Source organism: Mastacembelus armatus, chromosome 19 (genome assembly GCF_900324485.2).
Source record: "Mastacembelus armatus chromosome 19, fMasArm1.2, whole genome shotgun sequence".
Lineage (NCBI taxonomy): Eukaryota > Metazoa > Chordata > Actinopteri > Synbranchiformes > Mastacembelidae > Mastacembelus > Mastacembelus armatus.
This window is the reverse complement of record NC_046651.1, coordinates 18,408,315-18,431,915: the sequence shown is the minus strand read 5'-3', so window position 1 is coordinate 18,431,915 and position 23,601 is coordinate 18,408,315. Positions and strand designations below refer to the sequence as shown.

Here is a 23,601-nt window from a genome sequence, read left to right as displayed (position 1 = left end):
TGTCACTTTCCCCTCACGCCTCTTTTTGCAAGGCCAACCAAACCGCTGTTTCAGCCACGCCCCTTGGAACGTGTACGGTAGACAGACAGCTGCGCTCAGCCAATCAGATACGCAAATGGCTAGACGGAATTTTTTTCCTCCACCAATCACAGGCGTCAGGAGGCGGAGCTAGTCGCTCTCGTTACCACAGAGATGATGTTTCGCGTCATTTGGTTCCCCGTATTTGTGGACCGAGCCAACGCAATATTTCCCTGGATAACGCAGCCTTGTGTCGGGGATTAAAACATCAGCGCTCCGTGCAGCAGGTCTCCTCAGCGATGGTCGCTCCCAGCTTTTAAAGTAAGTGGTTAAACGCTGGCTTTAGTTAGGTGTTCCTCAAACAACAGTTTTTAAGCAGGACGGGAATAACGTTGGAGAACTTAACTAGCTTGAAACGCTCGCTCCGACGAAACCTCATTTAAAAAACAACCGATTTTGTTTCTCGGTGATGACAGCTTGTAATGAGAGCCAAGTATAGCCCTCAGTCACGTTTGCCTGCTGAACCCAGGCGGTGATTTAACAAATCGGCGTTACGGTAACGTTAAGTGACCGTTATCGTAGCGTTGCTTTAGTCACATTAGGGTGAAAAGCATCCGGATTTGCATCAGCTGTCCCAGTTTTCATTCGCCGTTAGCGCACTGGTGTAATGACTGTTAGCTTGATGACTGCGACAGCTGTGTGTTATTTCGATAGTTTTAAGCAATGCTGTGTCATAAGGGCAGATGTTTCTCATACCTGATATGCTTCGCTAACTGGCCTGCCCTGATGGGCTGAGGATAAGGTTAGTTAACAGAGCTAGCATACACCTGCCACGGTAAAAGCTTTTTGGTTTGGGTTGCTGTGTCCTCATGTCTCCGGTAATGGCTCTTTAGTTTCCAGAAACTGTTTAGGTTGGTTCGTTTTGCAGGGAACATGATCTAAATTTAGCAGAGAACAAAAATCAGCGCCAAGCAACTGGTACAGATTTGCTTGTTTCACTTCAGCAAAATAGTGAGTAGTTCGTTGTTGGTTACCAAAACAGAAGCTGTTGTTTCCTCTGGTTGTGGTGGTGCCTGCTCAATCCCCAGGAAATTTGCATGTGTGCTCTATTGTGTCCTAAACCCAAGCCTACTTCCCTCTGTTCCAGGTTTGAGAAGGATGCATCCAACACGTAGTCCCTCGTCCATCCCTACAGGTGTCTCAGGAGAGGCCTTGGACCTCAGCTTGTCAGGCTCCCAGCTTTCCATTTCCAAAAGACCCAGCAGTGCCTCACCTGGGAAGTGCTTCTCTCGCTCCGTGTCGGTTTCTGTGGCTGGTGACAGCAAAGGAAAACGCAACACGCTGGTGAGTAACTGCAGATTGTTAATGGAGTAATCTATTCAAGATGCAGGAATGAGCAGATCAGCACTGCATTCCAACTTGTTTGTTTCAAAACTGTGCAAGTGTGTTATGTCTGCAAACCAAAGTCTTATAATTCATAAACAAACTTTAACTTCACAGAGCGATGCCAGCTTTGGTAGTTCCCGCTCCATCAAGAACCTGAGGCGGTCCAACAGCACCACTCAGGTTAATCAGCAGGCCAACATCAGTTTAAGGTACAAACAAACACACGCTCACCTGCTGAGGTAATAACACAGGAACTATTTATACTTGTATTTATATAAGCAGACCAGTAGTAGACAAGTATTTTAGCGAGAATCAGTATTCCTTCTTTTTCTCTGGACAAACTCTGGGTCTGTTTCCCTCATTCCTTATCACTGACATTGACACACTGAACTGCACATAGTACAGTATGTGCTGAAACATGCACCCTGCAAAGCCTCAGGAAAAACATGCAAATGGCCTTCATAGTAACATGCATGCTTCTGAAATATGAAGGTCATGTTTTTGGAAGTGACAGAAAAGAATGTGCATCGTAGATAATGTGGATCAGGCGGTCTTGAAGCTCATGTTACCAGGAACAGTCTCTGTAGTTCGGCTGGCGTCCGTGGAGTCTGTCCTCTTTAAACCGGAGTGCTTCTCTTCAGTGAGCAACAGCTGGCAGCCTTGAGGCTTCAACAGTTCGAACAATGGGAATTGTGGCGTGTCAGCTCCTGCATGATAAAGAGAAGCGGGAAGCTGGGTGGTTGTTGTTAGGGTCATGGGGTGCGGGGACTTGCTTTGTCCCAGGTTAGAGGGGGAGGGCTGGGACTTTGGGGTCAGGTTACCCCCTCCGTCAGAAGCCAGTGAAAGGAGAAGTGTGTGTGTGCATGCTCTGGTACTATTGTCCGGCAGCTGCTGCCACCCCCCTCCCCTCTCTGGCCCTGAGGATGCAGAGCAGAGGGGCTTTAAATTTAAAGACATTCTCAATACCCCAGTACCCCCTCCGAGTCTCAGTCTTTCAGGACTGTCATCACGTCACTCACCACCCCTCTGAGTCTCCACCGCTTCCTCCCCTCCATGCATCACTCTCTTCTAAAGCAAAAAGTAGAGGAATGTGCTGCCTGAATAGTGATGTCGGATTGCTTTTCATTAGGCCAGCTGGCTTTACCCCCCACCCCAAAGACACACAGGCTCATTTGTATACTTACCCAGGAAAGACACATTACACAGCACAGACAGACTGCAGCACAGATACCAGAGGAGGCCAGGCCAGACAGGCGGTCGCCCTACATCTGTGACTCATGTTGGAGGTGCTGGGGTGTAAGGCTATTTGGAGGATGGACGACAGGCCTTTGGGGATCAACATGTGCAGACGGTCAGCTGCTGCATGCTGAACTCTAGTGGCTGGGGGAGAAGAGATGGGGATGAGACCCATTTCTACAGCTGTCATTACAATATTTAATCACTAAAAGCTGCCACTGAAAGCCGTGACTTAAGGTCTCTGCTTGGTGTGTTTCCCAGTCAGGACCAGAGTGAGGACTACCTGGCCCTGTTTGACAGCAGCTCAGATGGACGCAAGAAGCTGGCCAGCCTCAGCAAAGCTTCACCAGACAGAACCACATGGAACATCCTGGTATTTATGTGCCACATGTATTTATTTCTCATCTCTTCAGGTTTATATACAGATGTAATGTCAACTGTGTATAGTAAATAAAAAACAGAGTTAACGTCTTGGATGTGATGCATAGAGCTGAAATAACAGTCAGATCATAGTTCATTAATATGCAGATTACTTTCTTAAATAATTATATGTGTAAAATGTTAAAAATGCCAACATCAAGATAATGTCTTCAAATGTCTTTTTTTTTTTTGACCAACAAAGCCCAGACAGCATTACACTGAGTTTACAGTCATGTCACTATATCAGTTATTCAACTACACATAAACCTTTCCTCCTGTTCAGACACGAATATATCACTTCTACTGTGTGATATTAGACAGAAGTTCAGCAGTATCAGTGTATGTTTCCTTTGTTTAAGGATGATCAGCCCAGAGCCTTCCCCCTGCACTCCAGCTCCCGCAGCACTGGCAGCATGGACTCTCCCACCGGCCTGAAGAAAAGAGAGCCTGGCATTGCTCTGGCTGCCACCTTCACTGCCAACAACAGGTGGGCAGCTGCTCTGACACAGCCACACACACAGTAGCCCAGGCAGGGCAGAGACAAAGCCAGCACCAGGATTTGCTATGCTTCTCAGGTTTCATACCTGTTAATCAGGGCGCCTGATACTGCCTTCAGGAATTCCACCCACACACTGAGACTTTTTCTTCTATGAAATTTGTCAAAAATCTGTGGGCTGAGCTTGTATTAGCAAAGGAATTTGTGTCAAAAACAAAGAGTATCAGTTACACTGATGCCTCGAAGAGCAGGATTTATAATACCTCATGCAGATGCCAACACAAAGATTGTGCTGGTTATAAATCACAATTGTCTGTTGTCATCGAGCTTTGTGTTTTTTTTTCCAGGAGCAACAAGGGAGCTGTGGGGAACTCTGTCACAACCATGTTACACAACAACTACTCTGACAAGCCTCTCACGCCTAAGAGCTCCAACCAGAAGCCTTCTTTCAAGTATGTCCTGAAATGAACACAGTCACTTGCCTGACCTGATTTTGGAGATATGGAGTAGCTAAGCCAATCTGATATTGGCCATGAAGGCAGAATGTTTGACTACATAGTGCTGGCTGCAGAATAACGAATATCGTATTTTCATTTAGTAACATCTTAAAAGCCACAGCAAATGATGAGGTGTCACTGGAGAGCAGCTCCCTCACTAAGTCTCAGAAGAATTTCTCTTCGGCTTCGTCCACCTCCAACAACAAATCTCCGGTGGCCCAGCGCAGCAGCCCTGTCCTGCCACGAAGGAGGGAGGTCACTGAGGAGGAGGCAGAAAGGTTAGACACTAAAATGTCTCAGGGGGCTGCTCCCACAGTCTCAACTCGTTCACTGTTCAGATTTTTCATGACATTGCTCTGTAACTCATAGCAGTTTTGTCCATTTGAAGGTTTATTCAGCAGGTCAACCAGGCAGCAGTCGCTATCCAGCGCTGGTACAGACGCCACGCCAAGAGACAGCACACGAGCCAGGCAGCGCTCAGACGCCTCCTCGCTAGTAAAAGAACGGTATCAGTGTTACCCTTTACCTTTAATCTCCATGGTCTTAACAGGCTTTCTCTCTGCCTTTCTCATAATCCTAATGCTTTAATAGATGCTAGAGCCAATGCTACTGCCACATGTTAACATCTGTGTCCTTCCCTCATAGGAGTGGCAGGAGAGAACAGAGGAGGACAGTCTCCTGGAGCAGCAGCAGAGGAAGGACGAAGACAGAAAGCTGATTCGTGAAGAGAAAGCTCGTTTAGCCCGACTCGCTGCTATCCAGGTGCCCACCTGTGAATACGCTGTCTCCATCTTTGAAATTGTGTGCTCAGCATCTTGGAAAGGCTTTCCCTAAATTATTCAGAGTTCTCCAATAACAGTCAAATAGGTGTAAAAGTTTTCAGAACAAAGTAAAAGAATGAGGATCGCCATCTGTGAAGCCACACTATTGACAGGACTGAATCAGGCCTCCTGGATACTTTCTTTGGATTCTGATGGTTTACAGCTCTTTACTGTCCTGTGTCTCCCTCTGGTGGTGTGGTGCAGGAGCTGCAGCAGAAGAGGGCGCAGCGGACTGCAGAGGTGCAGCACGGAGCTGAGGTGGAGGTAGAAAACCTGAGGCAGGTTGGAGCGGTTGGACGGAAGAAGCCGCCCAAGGTTTCCCCGACCAACAAAAGCTCAGCCTCCCTGAGCAACAACAGCCCGATGTCACCCATAGATGTCAAAGCTAAGAACACAGGTCTGCATGTCTCTGCTCTGGGCTCTTTTACCTTCATAGTGCACAATACCACCATCCTTACATGTGGTGTAATAGTTTAATATCCATCTATGATTGGATTATTTCTAACAAGTGAGCTGACTGTGTTTCTACAGACCCCAGTTTAAATGTTGTGGCCGATGTAGGTGAGCTCAGCTTCAGAGCCATTTCCCCAGCTTTGTCCAGTCACAGAAGCTCTCAGTGTTCCCAAGTAAATCATCTTTTGTCTCAGTTTCTCTCATTCTTCCATTCTCCATCTCTACCCTTTTCCTGATTATTTAAAAAACTCATCGTTTGTCTTGTAGGAGCAAGAGAACAGAGCAGAGGAAGCTGTTTGCCTTAAGCAGCAGCATCAGGAGAATGACAGGAAGCTGATTCGTAAGGAGAGAGCTCGTCTGGCTCATTTGACTCCCTCCCAGGTAACGTGTGATGTGCAGACCCCTAATTCAGAGTTAAATCAATGTTCCTCAGGTAAACAGCAGACACGTGACAGACTTTGGTTCAGAGCTCCTTGATGTCTAATGTTTCCCTCTGGTTTTATGCTACAGGAGCTGCAGCAGAAAAGAGCACAGCAAGCTGCCGAGGTGCAGCACGGAGCTGAGGTGGAGGTAGGAAACCTGAGGCAGGTTGGCGCAGTTGGACGGAAGAAGCCGCCCAAGGTTTCCCCGACCAACAAGAGTCCAGCCTCACCGAGCAACAACAGCCCGATGTCACCCCCAGACGTCAAAGCTAAGAACACAGGTCTGTCTGTCTGTGTATGGTATCAGAGAGTTGACTGAATAATAACAGGAAGAATGTTACTGATATTCATATCCAGTTAAGCTGCTTTAAAGTGCCATGAAAGGGGGAGCATGTGAGAGAATCCTGTAATAACTGTGCTGGTTAAATGTTTCCACAGACTTCAATTTGAATGTTGTGACTGACATGGGGGATCTCAGCTTCAGGGCTGTTTCTCCAGCTTTGTCTAATCGCAGAGGTTCCCAGTGTTCCCAGGTAAAGAACTGAAAACCACTGCCAAACATTAAAACAGATCTCCTTTTTGGTCCTGTTATAAACATGCCTGTTTTACCCCTGCTGCAGGAAATCCTACAGAGGTCGGTGAGTGTAGAGGACCAGCGGCAGGGGGCTTTGTCCAGCAGGGCTCAGTCTAAAACCACCCTCAACGAGCTGCTGGACACCCTGAAGCTGTTGGAGGGGGAGCCAGAGAGGCTGTCAGAGCCCAAGTCCTACCGCAAAGAGAAATACGCCTGGATAGATGAAGTGAGACCTAGTGTTTGTTTCCTAGTTATTGGTGCTTATCTTCAGCCTGAGCGGACAGTATCATTTAATAATGATCATTCATCTAACCATTGAAGGACGGAGACGCCAACTCTCTGACCACTGACAACCTTGAGCGTCACGGCCAGCTGAGTCACCACGCCGCACTGCCAGACGGTGGCGCCCTGCTCTCTGAGGCCAAGCTGCAGAGCATCATGAGCTTCCTGGATGAGATGGAGAAGTCTGAACAGGAGAGACCTCGCTCGGTCACCTCGGGATCGCACAGAGAGGTCAGCGCCTGCAGTCTGACGCTGTGTTGTATCTCTTTTGTTTTTATGATCAGCTTCATGTCTTTAGTTTTGATTCTGGTCATTTTGATTCATTTAGCTAAACCAGTCAGAGTGAACAGTTGTGGTTTTTATGAATCAGTCAACCCAGATCTGTCACTTTGTGATAGATCTGGGTTGACAACAAAATGTAAGAGTGCCATGTGCTGAGAGGATCTTGGCGTTCTCAGGCCGTGTTGTCCGAGGAGGACCTGGTTGGTGTCGAGCAGGCGTCAGCCACTGCCGCCGAAGTCACGGGCTCCATGATGAGAATCAAGCTGGAGCTGGAGGAGAAGAAACGCACCGTCAACATGCTGCAGACCGCCCTGGTGGGGAGATGCACAGACATTACAGCACATTTTAAAGTGTTTGGCTGGAGCAGCTGCTGGAGAAGGTGACACACAGAGCTCAGCTGGTTTGTCTCCTTCTTTCCCTCAGGCCCAGCAGAGGGAGCTAATGGTCAGACATGTGAAAGAGACTGAGAAGGAGCTAAACCGAAACTTCCAGCTCCAGAAGGAGCAGTATGAAGCCACCATCCAGAGACACCTGGCTTTCATTGATCAGGTAGGAATTCGTACACAGCCTAATCCCAGCTGCAGCTCACCTGCAAAACATCAAAAGTCCTCTCATTGTGCTTTAACATATGCCGTCTCTGTCCAGCTGATCAATGACAAAAAGGCTCTGAGTGAGCGCTGCGAAGGAGTGGTGGGCGAGCTGAAGCAGGTGGACCAGAAGTACACCAAGAAGATCGCACAAATGCAGGAACAGCATGAAATGGTGAGAAAAAGCCGTCACAGAATGAATTTAATGTTGCAGGGGATGTGTAAAAATTGGCATCTACACTTCAGAGTTTCCTCTAAAAATAATCTCAGCTTCTTCGCTTCTGCTTTGCCTCTTGTGTGACTGTCTGTGCTTCCTTGCAGTGCTGCTTTTGTTTAACTGTCTTTTCATTGTTTTCCCTTCTTCTTCTTCTTCTGTCCTTTTGTTTTCCTGGCTTCAGGTGTGGCAAATTCTGGGTCCGCTGTGTGAGGTAACTTCTTTGTTTCATCTAACCCAGTGCTCTTCGCCATGATCATCCCTCTCGTTCTGCCATTCCTCTGTTTGCTTTGTTTTTGTTTGTCCCACACCTTCTCATGGACAGTCTGTCTGCATGTGAGTCTCCTCGGTCTGTACTCATTCATCTCTACATTTAGATATAAAGCTGACGGTGCTTTATATTTGAGCTTCTAACATGCATGCTCCCTGTCACTGCTGTCACCATGTAAACACCCAAAATAGGACCTACCAACTACCAACCTGTTCTAGTGAAAAAGATTTATGAGCACCTGGGTGTGATGCATTTACATTACCACCACCATACTTTACCCTCTCGACACCCCCACCCCTCTCTCCACAGGAGATCAAGAAGCTAAAGGACCTCATGAGTGCCACAGAGAAGATCCGCCGGGAGAAATGGATCGATGAGAAAACCAAGAAGATCAAAGAGATCACTGTCAAAGGTAGACAGAGCCTGGAAGTTTCAGATATCTATTATTATCTTTCCTAATATCAGGGGATAAAGAAGCAACTTCAGTTTACATCAGAATTTGTGTAAGGTACAGCTCAGTTATGAGCCGTAGTCTGCCACTGTGGTTTTACCTGAGCAGCTTTTAAAACACATGAGCTCCAGCTTCTTTTCAGTGCTTACAAACATGCGCCCTGCGTTTTATCTATTAGAAGTATGAAAATATTGATAGAAGACTGAATTCAAAAGTCCAGCCATAACGCTGTGTCTAGCTGTTAGTTTGCACGTCGTCTGGCAGCATGAACAAGGACGTGCAGTTCACTGTCCTGGAACCTTCTGTGTTGTTCCACATTTTCCTGCCTGTGATGAGCTGAGTCCATGAAAAGTCACAGCCAGTTGTCAGCCAGTGATGAGGTGTTTGTGCAGTCGCTGCCTGAGAACATAGAATTGTTTGTGTCTCTGTACCAAAACCCTGATCCTGCCTGTCACTTGACTCATGAATGTGCAGAATTATTCATTTCCAAACAGCCTTTTTTTTTCCTCAACTAAAATATGTTTTTTACCTGGTGAGTTGTAAACACTTTGCACAGATCATCATCTTCCACAGATCATGAACCGTTTTCTGCTCCACTCTCAGGTCTGGAGCCAGAGATCCAGAAGCTAATCTCCAAACACAAACAGGACCTCAAGAAGCTGCGGACACTCCACGAGGCGGAGCTGCTGCAGGCGGACGACCGCGCAGCCCAGCGCTACATCCGCCAGTGCGAGGAGCTCCGGCAGCAGCTGGAGAAGGAGAAAGAGGAGCAGTGTCAGAAAGAGAGGGAACTAGCCAAGCAGAGGTAGGCACGTCAGGGCATCATCACACTGGCCTGCCCTGAACACACTCGTTAACGAGTCTCACTGAGGAAATGAATTAATTAGTCACTTATGTGCTCTCCCAGTGTGTGACAATCCATTTTAGCTGCCTGCTCACATTCAGAAGGGTGTATGTGTTTCAGGTATGAGAAGCAGCTTCAGGAGGAGGAGATGTCCCTGCAGCAGCAGAGGAGGCGTCTCTACAAAGAGGTGGCTGATGAGAAGGAGAGGCTGGGCCAGCTGACTGCGAGGTGAGGTCAAAGGTCATATGTACAGTTCAGAAATTAAAATCAGAAGTTTAAAGCCAGAGACATGTATCACAGAATGTGTCCTGAGAAAAAGGCTCCAGTACAGTCGTCACTGTAGTCCCCAGAATAAATAGATGAATAATGGAAAATCCAGATCAGTCCTCTGGGTGTGTTGGGTTCAGGGTTGTTCAGCAGTGCTGGCTCACTGCAGATGAGACTGATTGTACTGGAGGACATCACTGTTGTGCTTCCAGTCATTCCAATATCAAAGAGGAGTCACACTACAAAATGTGCAGAGATTATAAAACAGCTGTTTTAGAGCTTTTTTCTTTTGTTCAGCAACAAGTGACCTTTATGAAACAGAAACTGAGACGAGCTTTATTAAAAACCATTCAAAGTAACAATCTGGAGCCACAGTGACCTAAGAAAAAAAAGGCTCTTCTGAATGTTTTGCATCCATATGGTTGGAAACCGGAATACCATAAAGTTAGTGCATGTGTGTTGTGTTTCCATTACAGGCAGCGAGCAGAGCTGGACGATCTGCGCCGGCAGCTGGAGGAGAACAGCTCTCTGGCTGGACGGGCCCTCAGAGAAGAGCTGGACAAGACCAGAGAGGAGCAGGAGAGGAGACACCAGGTGATGAGTCTCTGTGGTATCTGCTTCTTTATCTAGTCGGTTAGCAGGACTGCAGCTAACCGAGCTAACTTGTGTCTAACTCTAGATGGAGATGAAGGCGTTACAGGAGCGTTTGGACATTGAAAAGCAGACCTGGGAGGAAAACTACAAGAAGAAAGAGGTTTGTTGATGAGCTGACATGAATCTATGCAGCCGGTTTTCTTTTGTTCTCTGTGAAGTGTAACAGCTCTGCTCATAAGTGAATTAGATGCAGTGCAACGTTACCATTAGTGTGTTTGTCAGAGAGCAGACAGCATGTGTGTTTGTGGGTCTGCAGGAGGCGTGGCTTCTGAGCCGTGAGCGCGAGCTCAAGGAAGAGCTGCGACGAGAACGCGACAAAGAGATCGAGCTCGCCATCTGGACGCTGGAGGAGGAGACCAGCAAGGACAAAGAGGAGTGTGAGAGGGCAGCTGACAACAGGTGTGTGTGTGTGTGTGTCCGTGTGTGTCCGTGTGTGTCCCTAGTTCTGCTGTTGACATTCTGACACTGTACAGTATCATGACAGTAACGGGGCACCCATTGCACACACAGTGCAACTTCTTTAGCTGCATATCTTTGTTGGGCTACTGACATGAACTAATGACTGACCTTTTCATCGTTTAAAAAATGGTGCAGCTCCTCAGTCTGGTGGACATTTAGAACGTTTTATGGGTTTTTTTGTTTGCATCCTCCAACACCTGGAAAGATGCAGATGCATATTTTTCTTTTCTTTGGTAAATGCTGCATCTCTTCTGTGTGAATAATGTTACATTACAAAAGTCTGGATCAGCACTGACCCATAATGCACCCTGTTCTCAGGGTAAAGCGTGTGAGGGAAAAATATGAGGCTGAGCTGAGGGAGCTGGAGCGCTCTGAGAGGGCGGCTGTGGAGAAACAACAAGAGCTGAGGAAGCAGCAGATGGAGACGGAGGGAGAGTTGATTCGACTGCAGGCCCTGCTCAGACAGAAGGAGCAGGAGATCGAGGACATCACACAGGTAAAAAGCAAATCCCTGTCAATTAACGGTGGTGAAAAGTGCACACATCACAAACAAAACATCTTCAAATCAATTGATGTCTCGTCTCAGACCAGAGACAAGCTGGCGGACGAGCGCCGCAGCCTGGCGGAGGTGATAAGGCAGGAGTTTGCCGACCGGTTGGTGATGACAGAGGAGGAGAACCGCAGGATGAAAGTGGAGGTGTCTGAAATGAGAGCAAGGCTGAAGCTAGAGGTGGAGAGGGTCACCAGGGACAAGGAGGAGGAGCTGGCTGAAGTCCATCAGAGGTAAGGTAGAAGAGACCAGCACTGTGGCTTGTTTTTTTTTCTGGTTCGACCTTCCATCCACCCAGAGTTTGAAACACTCAAGACGAGTGGACGGTGCATGTGGGACTGAGTCCGTATAAATTACAGTGTGTGTTCATGGTGTAACTGTGTCCCACTGACAGGGTTTTATTAGATTTAATGGAGCGGTATGTCCACATACTTTTGACCATGTAATATACACACTCACTGCCTCTTGTATAAACAAACATGACCAAAGCTTGTGTTAAACTGAATAGTCAGAATTTCCACCCTGTGTTTTTATTTTTTGTGTTGCTAACTGTTCTCCCACTGAGAAACCAAGAGCTAAGCAGAACGTGGAGACGTGCACGTCTGAAGGCCAAACCTCACAGCTCATGGTTTTCTAGATTTGTGTCCGGAGACGAAACATTTGAACATTTTCTCTCCTGTGATTTGACAGAGTGAAATCGGCCATTTTGAAGAAAGAAGAAACTGTCAACAACCTTCGGAAACAGTATGAGGTGAGAGACGGGGTCTTTGTGTCAGAGCATTGTTCTTAAGAAAGCACAGTGGAGAAATGACTGGCAGCATGTATGAATCTCTTCTGTGATAGGCTGCTCTGAAGAGGGCGGATCACCTGGAGGCTCTGTGGGAACAGCAGAGGAAGCAGCTGCAGGAAAAGTGACTGGCGGAACGTCTGGACCTCCCTCCTCCGCTCCGCGCTCTAACCAACGTGTCGCCCGAGCCCACCTGATCTGATCTTTGTTTTTAGTGGAATTTGTTCCCGCCAACAAGACTCAACCTGTGGAAGGTTGAACAAGTGGCTGAACCTTGCCCTACCTCATGTGAAAAATACAAAATGTAGAAATGCAGTGGGCCTCACTCCCGTGCCCCTGTGGGCCTGAAGGAACATGTTGTCTTGGAAACTCCCTAATTTAAATGCCCGGACCTGTTGGCACCAGATAAAAGACTACAAACGGACGCCCCGTTGTTCTTCTTTGCTTTACCCCCGTCCCCCATCCTGCTGCAGGCTGTGGGAGCAGGGCTGCCCCCATGTTCCCCACACAGCTGCCACAGAGAACACTTCCAGATGTTTCTGCAACCACCACAGCCCTTCGCTGGTGTAAAATGGGAGAAGGTGGGGGTTGCTCACAACCAGTGACTCAGCTCAGCATTGCAGCTGCAGTATAATCTGAAATAAGCTCCAAGTGCCCTCCCCCAGTTTATGTGTGGAGTCATGTGTTTTGTCCCAGTGCCCCCTCAAGGCGAGTGCTAATTACAGGATCTGTAACCCCTCCCTCTCTGCTGCCCTGTCCCCAGCTCTAACAGTGTGTTTCATGTGTCTTAAACCACAATCTGGATCTAACAAAGAGGTTAGAAGTGATGTACTAACACTGGTTACAGACTCAACGTAGAGTGTGTGTGTGTAGAACGTTGCTCAATGAGCAAATAGGACGTGTAGACACTTAAAGGAAAGGGAGAAGTGTTTGAGGTCAAAGATAGAGACTGCTGAGCGGCTTTGGAAGTTTCTGAATGTAAGCAACAAGAGGGGAGGTGTGGGGGGGGGTGAAGGGAAGAAGGAATGTGCATAGAAAATGTCAGTAGGGGTTAGGAAAGCAGCTGGGTCAGAGCGGGGCAGCAGGGGGTCTGAGGGGGCACCAGGCATGTGATCTGAGACCAGTTTAAAGCCATATATGCTTCACCAGCCTGATTCTGAGGCTGCACTGAGACAAAACTCATCAGAATCAGCAGGGACTGAGGCCGGAGGCCACACGTACATGAACTGTGTCTGGAAACTGTTTTTTTTTTTTCCCCCCAATTTCTTCCCCCTGAGAATGAATGAAGAAATGTGGAAGCTCCTCTCACAGACACAGAAAGTCTTTGTGGATAAGATTTCAGTAAAAACGGTCCATAGCTCGGGTTAGTGATGCGGGGGGAGTGCTGCAGAGAGAAACTCTAAACCTGGAGGTAAAGCCTGTTATTTAGGTGCACCATGATGTGAAAGACCCCCCTCTGATATGACTCCAAAAGCCTCAAAATGACACAGCAATGATATTTATTATTTTTGTGTATTTATTTTCCAATTTAGCACTCCTGTATGTCCTGTGTGGTGGTGTTCACTGAAAGGCCAAGGATTTGAAGTAATGATTATTATTATTTTTTGTTCCTTTTAACAACATGAAGCTGTTGCTTGGCAGCGCTGGTAACTGTCATGGTGACACTTTATTACTGTGCCATTTTTAGATGGTTTAAATAAAAAATGGTTTTTCTGACATGGAGGTTTTCCAGGCCACATTGTAGAGGGAATAATGTAGACGTAGTTTAGGGGGTCGAGCTGCTGCAGCTTTATGGTTAATGTGCTTTGAGACATGAAATCACATCAGTCACCTTGTTTAACCTTTAAACCAAATACTGACCTTAAATCCAACCTTCCTGAGTAAAATCAGATCCCAGACTGGGCTCTTTTATCAGGACTGATGTGGGTTATGTGTGTCACACATCTCTGTGAGTTTCACGGCCCCTGACTGAGGTTCACCGTCAGGACTGTGGTTTACTCGCAGCCTCTCACTGCCCTGCTGGTGTTGGCACAGCCGACGGGGCCTCTGGCCCTGAAGCTGAGAGGATGGTGATGTCAGTTGGCATTTCTCATACATGCCAGTCCTACAAGTGCCAGTAAGCCTTTGTGTGTGTGTGTGTGTGTGAGTCCACCATCATTCCTCCCATTTTGACCTGTGCTGACCCTTGTGTGAAATAAACACACATGCACAAAGTAGATCATGTGGTGTTTTTTTTTTTTTATACCTTTGTATAAAAACCATTCCACCTGTCATCGGTCTTTTTATTTCCGTTTCAGCACCTATCGCCCTCTGTGCCTGAACACATAGTTCCTGAACACAACGTTCTTATTATTTTTGTGTGACGAAGACGGTGACTGATCTGTCAGCAGAAAAGAGAATAAAAAGCAAAGACTGTTGGGAAGACGCACTGTGTTCCTCATTCTCTTCGCTGTGGATAAACAGACAATTGTTTGCTTGTTTCTCTCCCCCGCCCTCCCATCATCCCTTGCTTCTCAGGCCATAACTCATGAGTTAGAGATGGAGCAGTGTCTTTCATCGCACCCAGTCAGCTCCCTGTTGAATCTAAAGTCTGGGCCAAGTTTAATGGTTTATTGAGAGCGTTTCTGAAGTGTTTAAATGAATAGTCTCATTGCTGAAATATCTGTAAACCACCTCTTTCATAAAACTTTGCTGTAATAGTTCTGTAACTGCGGCGCCCTTCCTTCCCCTAGCCGCCCTTATGGAGACGAGTTAAAACCTCAGGGAGGGTTCAGCCCATACATCTGGAATAACATCCAGAACTGACCCAATGCTTCTCCCCTCCCCCCTTTTATTCAGCTACCTCACTTCCTGTAAGACAACTGGCGGATGATACTGAAACCTGCCGCCCTCTTCAACGTATTTCCTTTTCCACAGAGGAAACTGAAGTGAAGAAAGGGGCTTTAACTACCTCTGGGCTTGGAGGGCCCAGCTGACTGACTGCAGGACAGATGGAGGAGAAAATAACTTTTCAAGTGTCTTCCTGTTTTGAAAAAGGCAGAAGTTCATCCTTCATGTTCCCATTTCCCCCATGACACTGTGTGTGTTTTCTGCTTTTGTCTGTCAGTAGTGTGTTGCCCTCGGAGCTGCCTGCTCATGTATAACTTTAGTGCGACCTGGGGTGGGCTTCTTGCTCTTCCTCCTCCCCCTACTCATGCTCCAGAGTCGAGGGGGTTGACCAATTGCCAGCAGCTGTTGCTCATTTCAGTCCCGCCCATAAAGAGCTGAGACTGGCGGTGCACACTAGATGAGCAGCAGAGCTCTCCCAACTTAGAGGAATATGTTCATACTACACCCATCATGAAGGACAGACGGAGGCCACACGACACAAAGGATTTCCTGCTGGTGAGAGGACTTTTGGTTTCCTTTATTTGAGCTCCTTGTCCTGTGTTTGAAGAGCTTCTTTCTGTTAGATGGGAACAGAGGGACATGACAGAGTAGAGACCTCTGACTAAAGAGCGATTGAGTCATGGTTTGTCACAGTCTGATGCATGTAAGTTTTGTTTTCTCTCAGATTTTGTTCCGACCCTTTGTCAGCCATGTTTTCAGATCCCTTAATCCCCTTCTAAGACATTTATTTCAAGTAAGTTTATTTTTGTACCCCCCCAGTTGTTTCTGTTATCAGAGACAGGAAAGCTTAGTTTATCACTGGACCACTGCAACACATTCTTTTCATTCCCCATTTAGCCTCAGTCAGGAGCTGCCTACTACCACAACCCAGGGAGCTGTGCCACAGTCACAGTCTCCAGCTGCTTATTTCACTGACCGACTCAGTTATGAAGTGATTACTCCTGAGGATTGATTGGCTTTAAGCAGCTCGAGACTTGAGAGAAGTTTAGAGAGCCCATTTCTGCTCCTTGCCTCTGGGTGTGTTTATGGCCGCACTGACAAAGGGGTGAAAAGTGGAGAGTGTGTATGCTAATGTCTTCAGCTTCTCTACATCTTTAGGGGGACTGTTGGGGTACGAAGGAAGAAGGTGACGCTATTTCCTTTAGACTTTGAACTTCCTGTTTTTGTTGTTTTCCATGTAGCTGACATCGGGGCTTTACCTTTCGGTTTCTTTGTCTTTTAAAATTGGCCGAAACGTCGCCTGGTCAGCTCCTGTGTGGCAAAGTTTTCATTAAAAAGGGATTATTCGGGACTCTGAAAGATAAGGTTTCCCTTCTCTGTTCTCCTCTCACTCTCTTTCTGTCTCCCTTCCATTGTAGCTGTATTGAAAGACGCTCCTAGTGGAGTCCAGATCCTGTTGGGGTGTAATTAAATCCCCCTCCACCACCCACACCTCACAGCCCAGTTGACTAGATAGAAACCTGTCCTGAGTAGGACAGTATCTTCGCCCGCCTCTTCATCTTCGCCCGCCTCTTCATCTTCGCCCGCCTCTTCGGCCTCCATCCTCTGCTTCCTCATGTTCCTTCAGGTGGCGCGCAGGGCACGGCGAGCACAAACACCCTGCCGGCCGGGGTCACACACAGTGTGATAGGAGGGCATGGGGCTCCCGTGGAGGCTGGTCTTTAGCGTGTTGGCCGTCTGCTTCCTGCTGGGTGTCTACTTTGGCTATATTCTACAGAGGATGATGAGGTGAGAAAGAAGTACACCCTCAGAGTAAAGCAGTAAACTGGTTTTATTCAGTCCACATCAGACTGAGCGGTGAAACGTTGGGGGTTGTTGGGTTAAAGTTATGTGATTTTTTTTTTTTTTTTGGTAACCAGCACTTCTTCCTCTTCAGGTTGTGTAATTGTGGCTGTAATAAAGGAGCCACACAGCTCTCTGGCTGCACTAATGAGAAAAAGCCCCTGCAGTTATTTCACTGGAGGTGGTCTCTGACACACGTGCTGTATGTGAAATGTAAGCTTTGTTCCAGCTGCAGCTTTAAAAGCCAGCAGGTCCAGATAAGATGCATTAAGTTGGGAGAAGGAAATGAATGAGATGTCTGCTTCTGAAAGGTCTGTTTCAGTTTATGAATGTGGAGCTCGCTGGTCTTTCATTTAAGAAGCTGTTCTTTAATCTAAATGCCTGAGTAAAAATAACCATGGAAATATTCGCTTCGTGTTCCTGCTGCAGCCCCGTCAGACGTCAGAGGCCTCGTGTGCTTTGATGGATATTGGAGCTTTTTGTGTTTGGGTTTTTTACAGAAGTTACGGGTTGAAGTAACTTTTTAAATTATTTATTTGGAATATTTTTTTACAATTGTAATTAGCTTCAATCTTTAAAAAGAAAATCTGTACAATCAAAAACAAAAGTTATAAACAGTTCTATTATGGTGTAATAGAACAATACGTGCGTATGTTCAGCACCAGATGAAATTATAATTATTTAATCTGTATAAATTGCAGGTTGTGTTTTCTTTGCAGTTTGAACCTTTGACCTTTGGTAGCTACACTTTAATTCAGCTGCTTTACCATAGTTGTGATACCTGCACTTTAGATAGATAATCCTTTTATTATCCCCATAGGGCTAATCTTTGTGCAGTGTAATACATATACCAATCAGTGCAACATCAAACACACACACACACACACACACACACGAGTGAGGTGTGTTCTCTGAGAGTCAGTTAGCTGACACTGAGTCTTTCTGCCTGTCAGCGTGAAGTGAAGCGTGTGTCAGCCGTCATGCACAACTGGATGCAGACACACAATGTTTGGTTTGTATTGTCATCACGGTATGAAGAGAATACACAGCACAGGTACAGCGCACTTCACCTGCAGGAACGAATCCAACAGGAAGAAGAAAAGCAGAAGTTAGAGTACACAGTTTCTTCAGAAAAAGTCCCTGAAAAAGTAACAGACAGTTTCTGAGAAGACACAGTGTCCAGTCTCTCAGAACAGGCATAAACGAAATGCAGAAGGAAATAACAAAACAAGAGAGTAGTAGTCTGGAGCCAGCAGGCAGTTAGCTTCGTATAAACCCGTAACCAGGACCTCTGAGACTCTAATCCCCCGTTTCATTATCTCAAGCGTTCTGCTGTTACTTTCTGTGGATTAAACATATGAGATATGCTCTGACAGAGCCAGGCTAGGTGTCTTTATGCTAAGCTAAGCTCACTGGCCTCTGGGCTGCCTACATGAGACCCACCAGGCTCATTACCAAATGTTGTCCTGTCTTCCTCAGTGGTTCACTAGTCCCCAAGAAGCCTTTTGACAGAAAGAACGGCAGTGACCAGTGGAGTCATGTGGTCCCAACCTTTCACCCAGAGGTCTCCTCTGGAGTGGTTCTGCAGCAACAAACACAAACCACAAAGCTTCCCACTTTAAAGACTCACACATCTGCAGCTGCTACACGGCAAAAACCAGCACAGACCGTAGTCCCGCCTGTCTTAAAATCCACTACCAGGTCTGATGCTGTGGGGAAAACCAGGACCAGTACCAAAGGCACGTTGCTGCAGCATAAGCGGGTCGGAACAACAGAGCCTCCCTACATCGGAGACGCTTACATGAGTGAAGACGTCCCTCCACAAACAGTAAGTGTCACTTCATAAACTATTCATAATCTGCTTGTTTGGGTCTGATCTGTGTGTGAGTCACAGCACTCAGCCCAAACCCTGTTGAGTCCTACTGAAGACCAGCAGAAAACGATGCATTTGGACTATTTTCAGTGGGGGATGAACCCACATGTGGTCTCTAGTGAGTATTAGTGGCAGCAGGACTGCGTCAGTGTAATCTACAGGGAGTGTGTTGATAAGATAAGATAAGAAAACCTTTATTTGTCCTGCAATGAGGAAATTGCGTTGTTGCAACAGTAAGTACAGCACACGGCAGAGGGCCAGAAGTAACAAGATGTGAGATAAATAAGAAATTAAAAATATTAAAAAATACTAAGTGGAATGAAACTATGAAGCTACAAAAACTATAAGTGTGTACAATATGTGCCTATGGGTATGTCCAGTATATGGACATCTATGGATAAATAATAGAATAGGAGTTATATGGAATCTGTCCTTCACACAGCCAGGGTGGATCAGTCTGTCACTGAAGCTGCTCTCCAGGGCAGACAGGGCGTCATGCAGGGGGTGAGACTCATGGTCCAACATAGATGTTAGTTTAGCCAGGACCCTTCTGTCCCCCACTTCCCTCACTGAGTCCAGAGGACAGCCCAGTACAGAGCTGGACTTCTTGGTGACCTTGTCCAGCTTCTTCCTTTCCCTCTACGTGATGCTGCTGCTCCAGCAGACCACACCGTACAGGATGGCTGGTGCCACCACAGAGTCATAGAAGGTCCTCAGGAGTGCCCCCTTCACCCCAAAAGACCGCTGCTGATAGAGGAACATGTCACCCAGTGCAGCAGCGTGAACACAGATGGGTTTTTACAGTGTCTGGACAGGAAGGAGATGTATCAGGCTTTGGTGCAAGTGCAGTACTGGTTACTGGTTTTGTGGGGTTTGATGAAGCAATCATTGATGAATAGTCTGACGTGAAAAACACAGCGACAGGTGTTTTTATATGAACCCGTGATGAACTGTGGACTATCAGATCATCAGGTTGTAAAACACACCTGGTTCTGGTCGAGGTGTTGTCACAGGGCGGCTGCCACACTCACTTTTACTGGGTGGGTTTGTTCTCCCAGTTAATGTTAAATAGAAAACCGTCATGTTTGCCAGAGCGTGACTCACTTTGTCCATCTCTGTTCCCTGAATGTGTCACCAGCATTCGGTCTTCATGTCCAGTGGTCCTCGGAGGGAAATATAATGGGAGCGTGGAAAATGCAAACACTGCTCAGTGTCCTCTGTACTTCCATCACGGCACACACACATTTTTTTCATTTTTCTTTTCTTTAATCATTTACTTAAGAAACTGCACAAATGACTTTAGTGTTTGATTTCACAGAAAAGCTGGAGCATATAACCCTGATGTGTATCCAGATGTTTACCTGTTGTCTTCCTGCATGTGCTTTTATGTTTTGTCCAAAAACATCAATGTCTCTGCTGCCAATAGTTTTGTTTTGGAGCCGTGTAATTTCTGTGAGAGGGGAGATCTGATGGGAGGTGGAGAGGAAACTTTCTGCATGTGCTTTGATAACAGGCTCGTGTTATCTGCTCCACACAGGACTGCCCGGACGGCATCCGAAGTAAGGTTTCAAAAACTCAGTTTGGTGGTCTATTTCTGAAACATGTTCCAGTCCTGCAGTGGGCCAAACATGTAAGTCGAGAAGAGCACCAGCGCCTCAGGAAATACCCAGGAGCACATGGCTGGGGCGGGATCGACTACGACAGTGAGTTCAGTTGGTTTTATTAGGTTTATCAGTCTGACTGAGCCTGTTACCACAATAATCAAACTGAATTGATTAGGTTTTTGTGTATGTGATCTCTAATCTGTGTGCAGTCTATGCCACAGCTTTATTGTATTTAACCTTCATTAGTCAAAGGTATTTTTATTGAGGAACATGTACCATATAAACTTAATATCCCAATGCAGTATTGCAGTTCCTGAAAGTAGATTGTGACACAGAGCTTCAAAATTAGGTAAAAACTAAAACCTACAGTGACACTTCAGTCCTTTGGTTTTATCCTCTTGGCCCATTTGCTGTTTTAGCTCTGATCTAAATGTCTTGTTGGTTCAAAAAAATTCTTTTATCTGTCTCTAAAAATGTAGATACAAAAATTAATTTAGGTTTTTGATACATGACCTTCAGTATATGTTTGTAATTACTGGATCTGTGTGTGTGGATGCAGTTACATATTTGAGTAAAAAAAAGGAACTGGAGGCTTTGTGCAAAAAGCTGTCAGGATGTTGTGATGAATAAATCCTTTCCTATAAATCCACAGCACTGGTGGAAACTCTGTCTGTCCTCAACATCTCTGCTAACCGGCAGATGTTGGACAACTGGAAGCAGCACAGCGACAAATTGAAGTGTATCCGCTGTGCTGTGGTGGGGAACGGTGGGATCCTGAAGGATTCGAAGAAAGGGAAGGAGATCGACAGTCACCACTACATCTTCAGGTGTGCGAAGAAAAAAAGTTAAAAAGTTAAACCCAATCATAATGCTCTCATAAAGGTTTATTATTAGCAAAATTACAATTTTATAATGACACAACGTTTTATTGTTTCCCTAGTAGCCAGTATTTGATATTTTAAATATTGTTTGTTATAAAAAAACATTTTGACTCCTCCTGAATTTCACATTTTTAAAGCACGTGTTTTATTGTAAAGTACTGCATCCCACCAAATCTGCAATCTTCATTATCAGTGTTAAAAATTCTAAGGGTTAAAGTTGGTAAATCTAAAATGATTATGCCTTCGAACTTTGTGAAATCATAAATTTGTCCCCAAATCCTGAAATGAAAATTATAGTGTAGTAAATTAAAACAATTGTCACTGTGCCTCCAAATGCTTGTGAACCCTTCAGGACCAATGGGGCGATCACTAATGGCTTCGAGCAGGACGTGGGGACCCGGACCACCCACTACGCCTTCTCCACCAACACACTAATGAACTCCATAAGGAGCTACGCAAAGTTCGGGTACAAAGGGCCCCCCGTGTCCACTGTAAGGACAGAAGCTAAAGGTTTTTTCTCATAGAAAAGGCTGTAACATAAAGAGTCGGACCTGAGTCCCATCACGCTGTCGTCCCCTCTCCAACAGGAGACGCGGTACATCTTCCTGCCTGATCACGACCGGGACTACCTGCTGATGAAGGCTGCAGCCACACACACTCTGGTCGAGAGAGGGCACGAACACGGCAAAGAGTGTGTAACTCTCTCTCTTCTTGCTTTTCACTCCTCTAATGTTTCTTCTGTGTTTCATGTCACAAACTGCGTTTAAAGGTTTCTGTCTGAGGCTTGGCCCGACACGCTGGTCCAAACTCACAACAGATGTTCACACGTTGACGCCCTTCAGACCACATTAACTTTAGCGTTTCAGTCTCTGCAAAGTGTTTCCTTTCTAACAGGTCTAACATCTTAATTTGTATAATGACAATCATAACTTCCCTATAACTAGAAAAAGCTTGTTATCCAACAATATGTAAAACAGGAGCAATTCTACACATCATTGCAGTATTTTTACTCAGTACTTTTAGATTTTGCTCACAATACTTCTCATAAATATTATATTGCAGGACGTCTTTCACTAAGTTAGTAAACATAGTACCTTCTCTACACACGTCATGATGTTCACACCTGCCTCCTGTTTTTTACATTTAAAAGCGTTAAAGTCCCTGTGCGTGTCCACTTGACATTCAGTTCACTGGCATTGGCCAGCACAGGCAGAAGTGATGATTTCTTTATTCTGCAAGGGTGTTTTTGTCCTCCACAGTCCAACCATGTACTTTGGGAAGGATGTGTCAAAAGAGAAGCTGAAGATGTACCACCCCGATTTCATCCGTTACCTCAGGAACAGGTGAGTCAAAACTGAATGAAAGCAGAGGCTGAAACAGCTGCTGAAGGACTTTCTCACGCCGTGGCATGAGGCTTATGTCTGTGTCTGCAACTTCCTTTCATATTCTACTTTCACCTCAATAAGGTTTCAGTGTCCCTGAAACAGAGCTATGAATGTCTTGTTTCAGATTCCTCAGATCCAGTGCTCTGAAAACCAAATATAAGGACATTTACCGTCCGTCTACAGGCGCCGTGATGCTGCTGGCTGCGCTGCACACCTGCGACCAGGTAGCATCCATCACTTCTCTACTGCATGTTACTGATAGGCAGCAGGGCAAGGCTGCACATGCCTCATGGTGTGCGAGTGTTTTGACTGTTCCGGGTCGACCTCGTAGAAGCACGTCTTGATTGGCTGATACTATTCAGTGTTACCGCATCAACGGTTTAATCGTCAGATCAGCCACATGTTCTCTCAGCTCTGACGCCCGTGGCTGAGGGGTCGAGTCAGGACATGAAAGATTAGATCAGTATGTAAACACACATCACAGTTTGGCTTTTCTGTTTCCTTTGTGGATGAAGGTGAGCGCGTACGGCTTCATGACCCCCGACTACAAGAACTACTCTGACCACTACTACGACAGCAGCTACCACCCGGTGGCCTTCTACATCAACCACGACCTGCACATGGAAATGGATCTGTGGCACCAGCTGCACAAGGATGGCCTCATGCGACTCTACATGCGCGACTGAGCTCAGGTCAGACAGACACCACACCGTCACGTCTGCACACGAGTTACCGGCACGATCACGGGGAGGTGGGAAGCACCAACGCTGCCTCGTCTCGGAATGACTCTGCCTCCGATCTGAGCAGGAGTTTTCCTTTCATGAAGGACACACGGTTTCTGTCTTTGACACACGGCTGCTGTGATTGGTCAGGACGCAGATTAAATTCTGTCACCATGGTAACAGTGTGACGCGCTCGTCTTTACCAACATGATGAACGTGTTGATGCCTGCTGGGCGCCATTGTTGACCTTCATGCACACGTTGTGTTTATCTAGAGGATTAATGAATATACACTAAGAGTCAGGCTGGAGCCTAATCTTCCCTGAGAGGCAACTAAGTAACTTCCTGTGCTTTTGTACAGTGAAAACCACACTGACAATTGAGGAAGTGGCAGTAAAAGTTACAGTAATATTGACAAAAAGGTTTTAGACAACACTGTGTGGTCAGTGTGTCAACGCCTCCGTCCAAACTAAAGTCAGAAACTAAAAGATAATC

General features: G+C 46.3%; 2 protein-coding genes and 1 long non-coding RNA gene across 5 annotated transcripts; 2 read left to right on the top strand and 1 right to left on the bottom strand.

The window, feature by feature from the left end:
- Window positions 1-189: 189 nt before the first annotated feature.
- cep131 (centrosomal protein 131) lies at window positions 190-12,253 on the top strand. Of its 3 annotated transcripts, none has more exons than XM_026315578.2 (30): window positions 190-339; window positions 1,166-1,362; window positions 1,519-1,613; window positions 2,902-3,013; window positions 3,420-3,547; window positions 3,904-4,008; window positions 4,155-4,331; window positions 4,442-4,559; window positions 4,699-4,815; window positions 5,079-5,271; window positions 5,406-5,500; window positions 5,595-5,708; window positions 5,838-6,030; window positions 6,188-6,282; window positions 6,370-6,549; window positions 6,645-6,836; window positions 7,064-7,201; window positions 7,311-7,436; window positions 7,533-7,649; window positions 7,873-7,902; window positions 8,269-8,371; window positions 9,014-9,215; window positions 9,375-9,482; window positions 9,998-10,115; window positions 10,201-10,275; window positions 10,432-10,574; window positions 10,953-11,130; window positions 11,221-11,417; window positions 11,875-11,935; window positions 12,028-12,253. In XM_026315578.2, the coding sequence occupies exons 2-30, from the start codon at window positions 1,177-1,179 to the stop codon at window positions 12,097-12,099; spliced, it is 3,768 nt and encodes a 1,255-aa protein (XP_026171363.1). In that variant the 5' UTR covers window positions 190-339; window positions 1,166-1,176; the 3' UTR covers window positions 12,100-12,253. The 3 variants fall into 3 exon arrangements, with proteins under 3 accessions (XP_026171363.1, XP_026171366.1, XP_026171364.1); XM_026315579.2 differs by lacking the exon at window positions 190-339 and adding an exon at window positions 666-820; XM_026315581.2 differs by lacking the exon at window positions 7,873-7,902.
- Window positions 882-2,110, bottom strand: LOC117152781 (uncharacterized). Its single transcript, XR_004463338.1, has 3 exons — window positions 1,974-2,110; window positions 1,053-1,330; window positions 882-956 (listed from the first exon to the last, which is right to left on the bottom strand). It is a non-coding gene; the product is annotated as an uncharacterized LOC117152781 (long non-coding RNA).
- Window positions 12,254-15,031: 2,778 nt separating the features above from the next.
- Window positions 15,032-23,276, top strand: st6galnac (ST6 (alpha-N-acetyl-neuraminyl-2,3-beta-galactosyl-1,3)-N-acetylgalactosaminide alpha-2,6-sialyltransferase). Its single transcript, XM_026315882.2, has 10 exons — window positions 15,032-15,355; window positions 16,219-16,588; window positions 18,122-18,470; window positions 20,053-20,218; window positions 20,772-20,946; window positions 21,353-21,491; window positions 21,588-21,691; window positions 22,260-22,343; window positions 22,510-22,609; window positions 22,901-23,276. The coding sequence occupies exons 2-10, from the start codon at window positions 16,497-16,499 to the stop codon at window positions 23,069-23,071; spliced, it is 1,380 nt and encodes a 459-aa protein (XP_026171667.1). The 5' UTR covers window positions 15,032-15,355; window positions 16,219-16,496; the 3' UTR covers window positions 23,072-23,276.
- Window positions 23,277-23,601: the final 325 nt, after the last annotated feature.

What these genes read in the sequence shown, in the direction of transcription:
- cep131 (XM_026315578.2), top strand. Translation starts at nt 1,177, where the DNA reads ATGCATCCAACACGTAGTCCCTCGTCCATCCCTACAGGTGTCTCAGGA. An exon ending in CAAAGAGATCACTGTCAAAG is followed by an intron (nt 8,372 to 9,013) that starts GTAGACAGAGCC and finishes CTCCACTCTCAG; the next exon opens with GTCTGGAGCCAGAGATCCAG. An exon ending in CTGGCTGAAGTCCATCAGAG is followed by an intron (nt 11,418 to 11,874) that starts GTAAGGTAGAAG and finishes GTGATTTGACAG; the next exon opens with AGTGAAATCGGCCATTTTGA.
- st6galnac (XM_026315882.2), top strand. Translation starts at nt 16,497, where the DNA reads ATGGGGCTCCCGTGGAGGCTGGTCTTTAGCGTGTTGGCCGTCTGCTTC. An exon ending in AAGACGTCCCTCCACAAACA is followed by an intron (nt 18,471 to 20,052) that starts GTAAGTGTCACT and finishes TGCTCCACACAG; the next exon opens with GACTGCCCGGACGGCATCCG. An exon ending in AGTCACCACTACATCTTCAG is followed by an intron (nt 20,947 to 21,352) that starts GTGTGCGAAGAA and finishes TGAACCCTTCAG; the next exon opens with GACCAATGGGGCGATCACTA.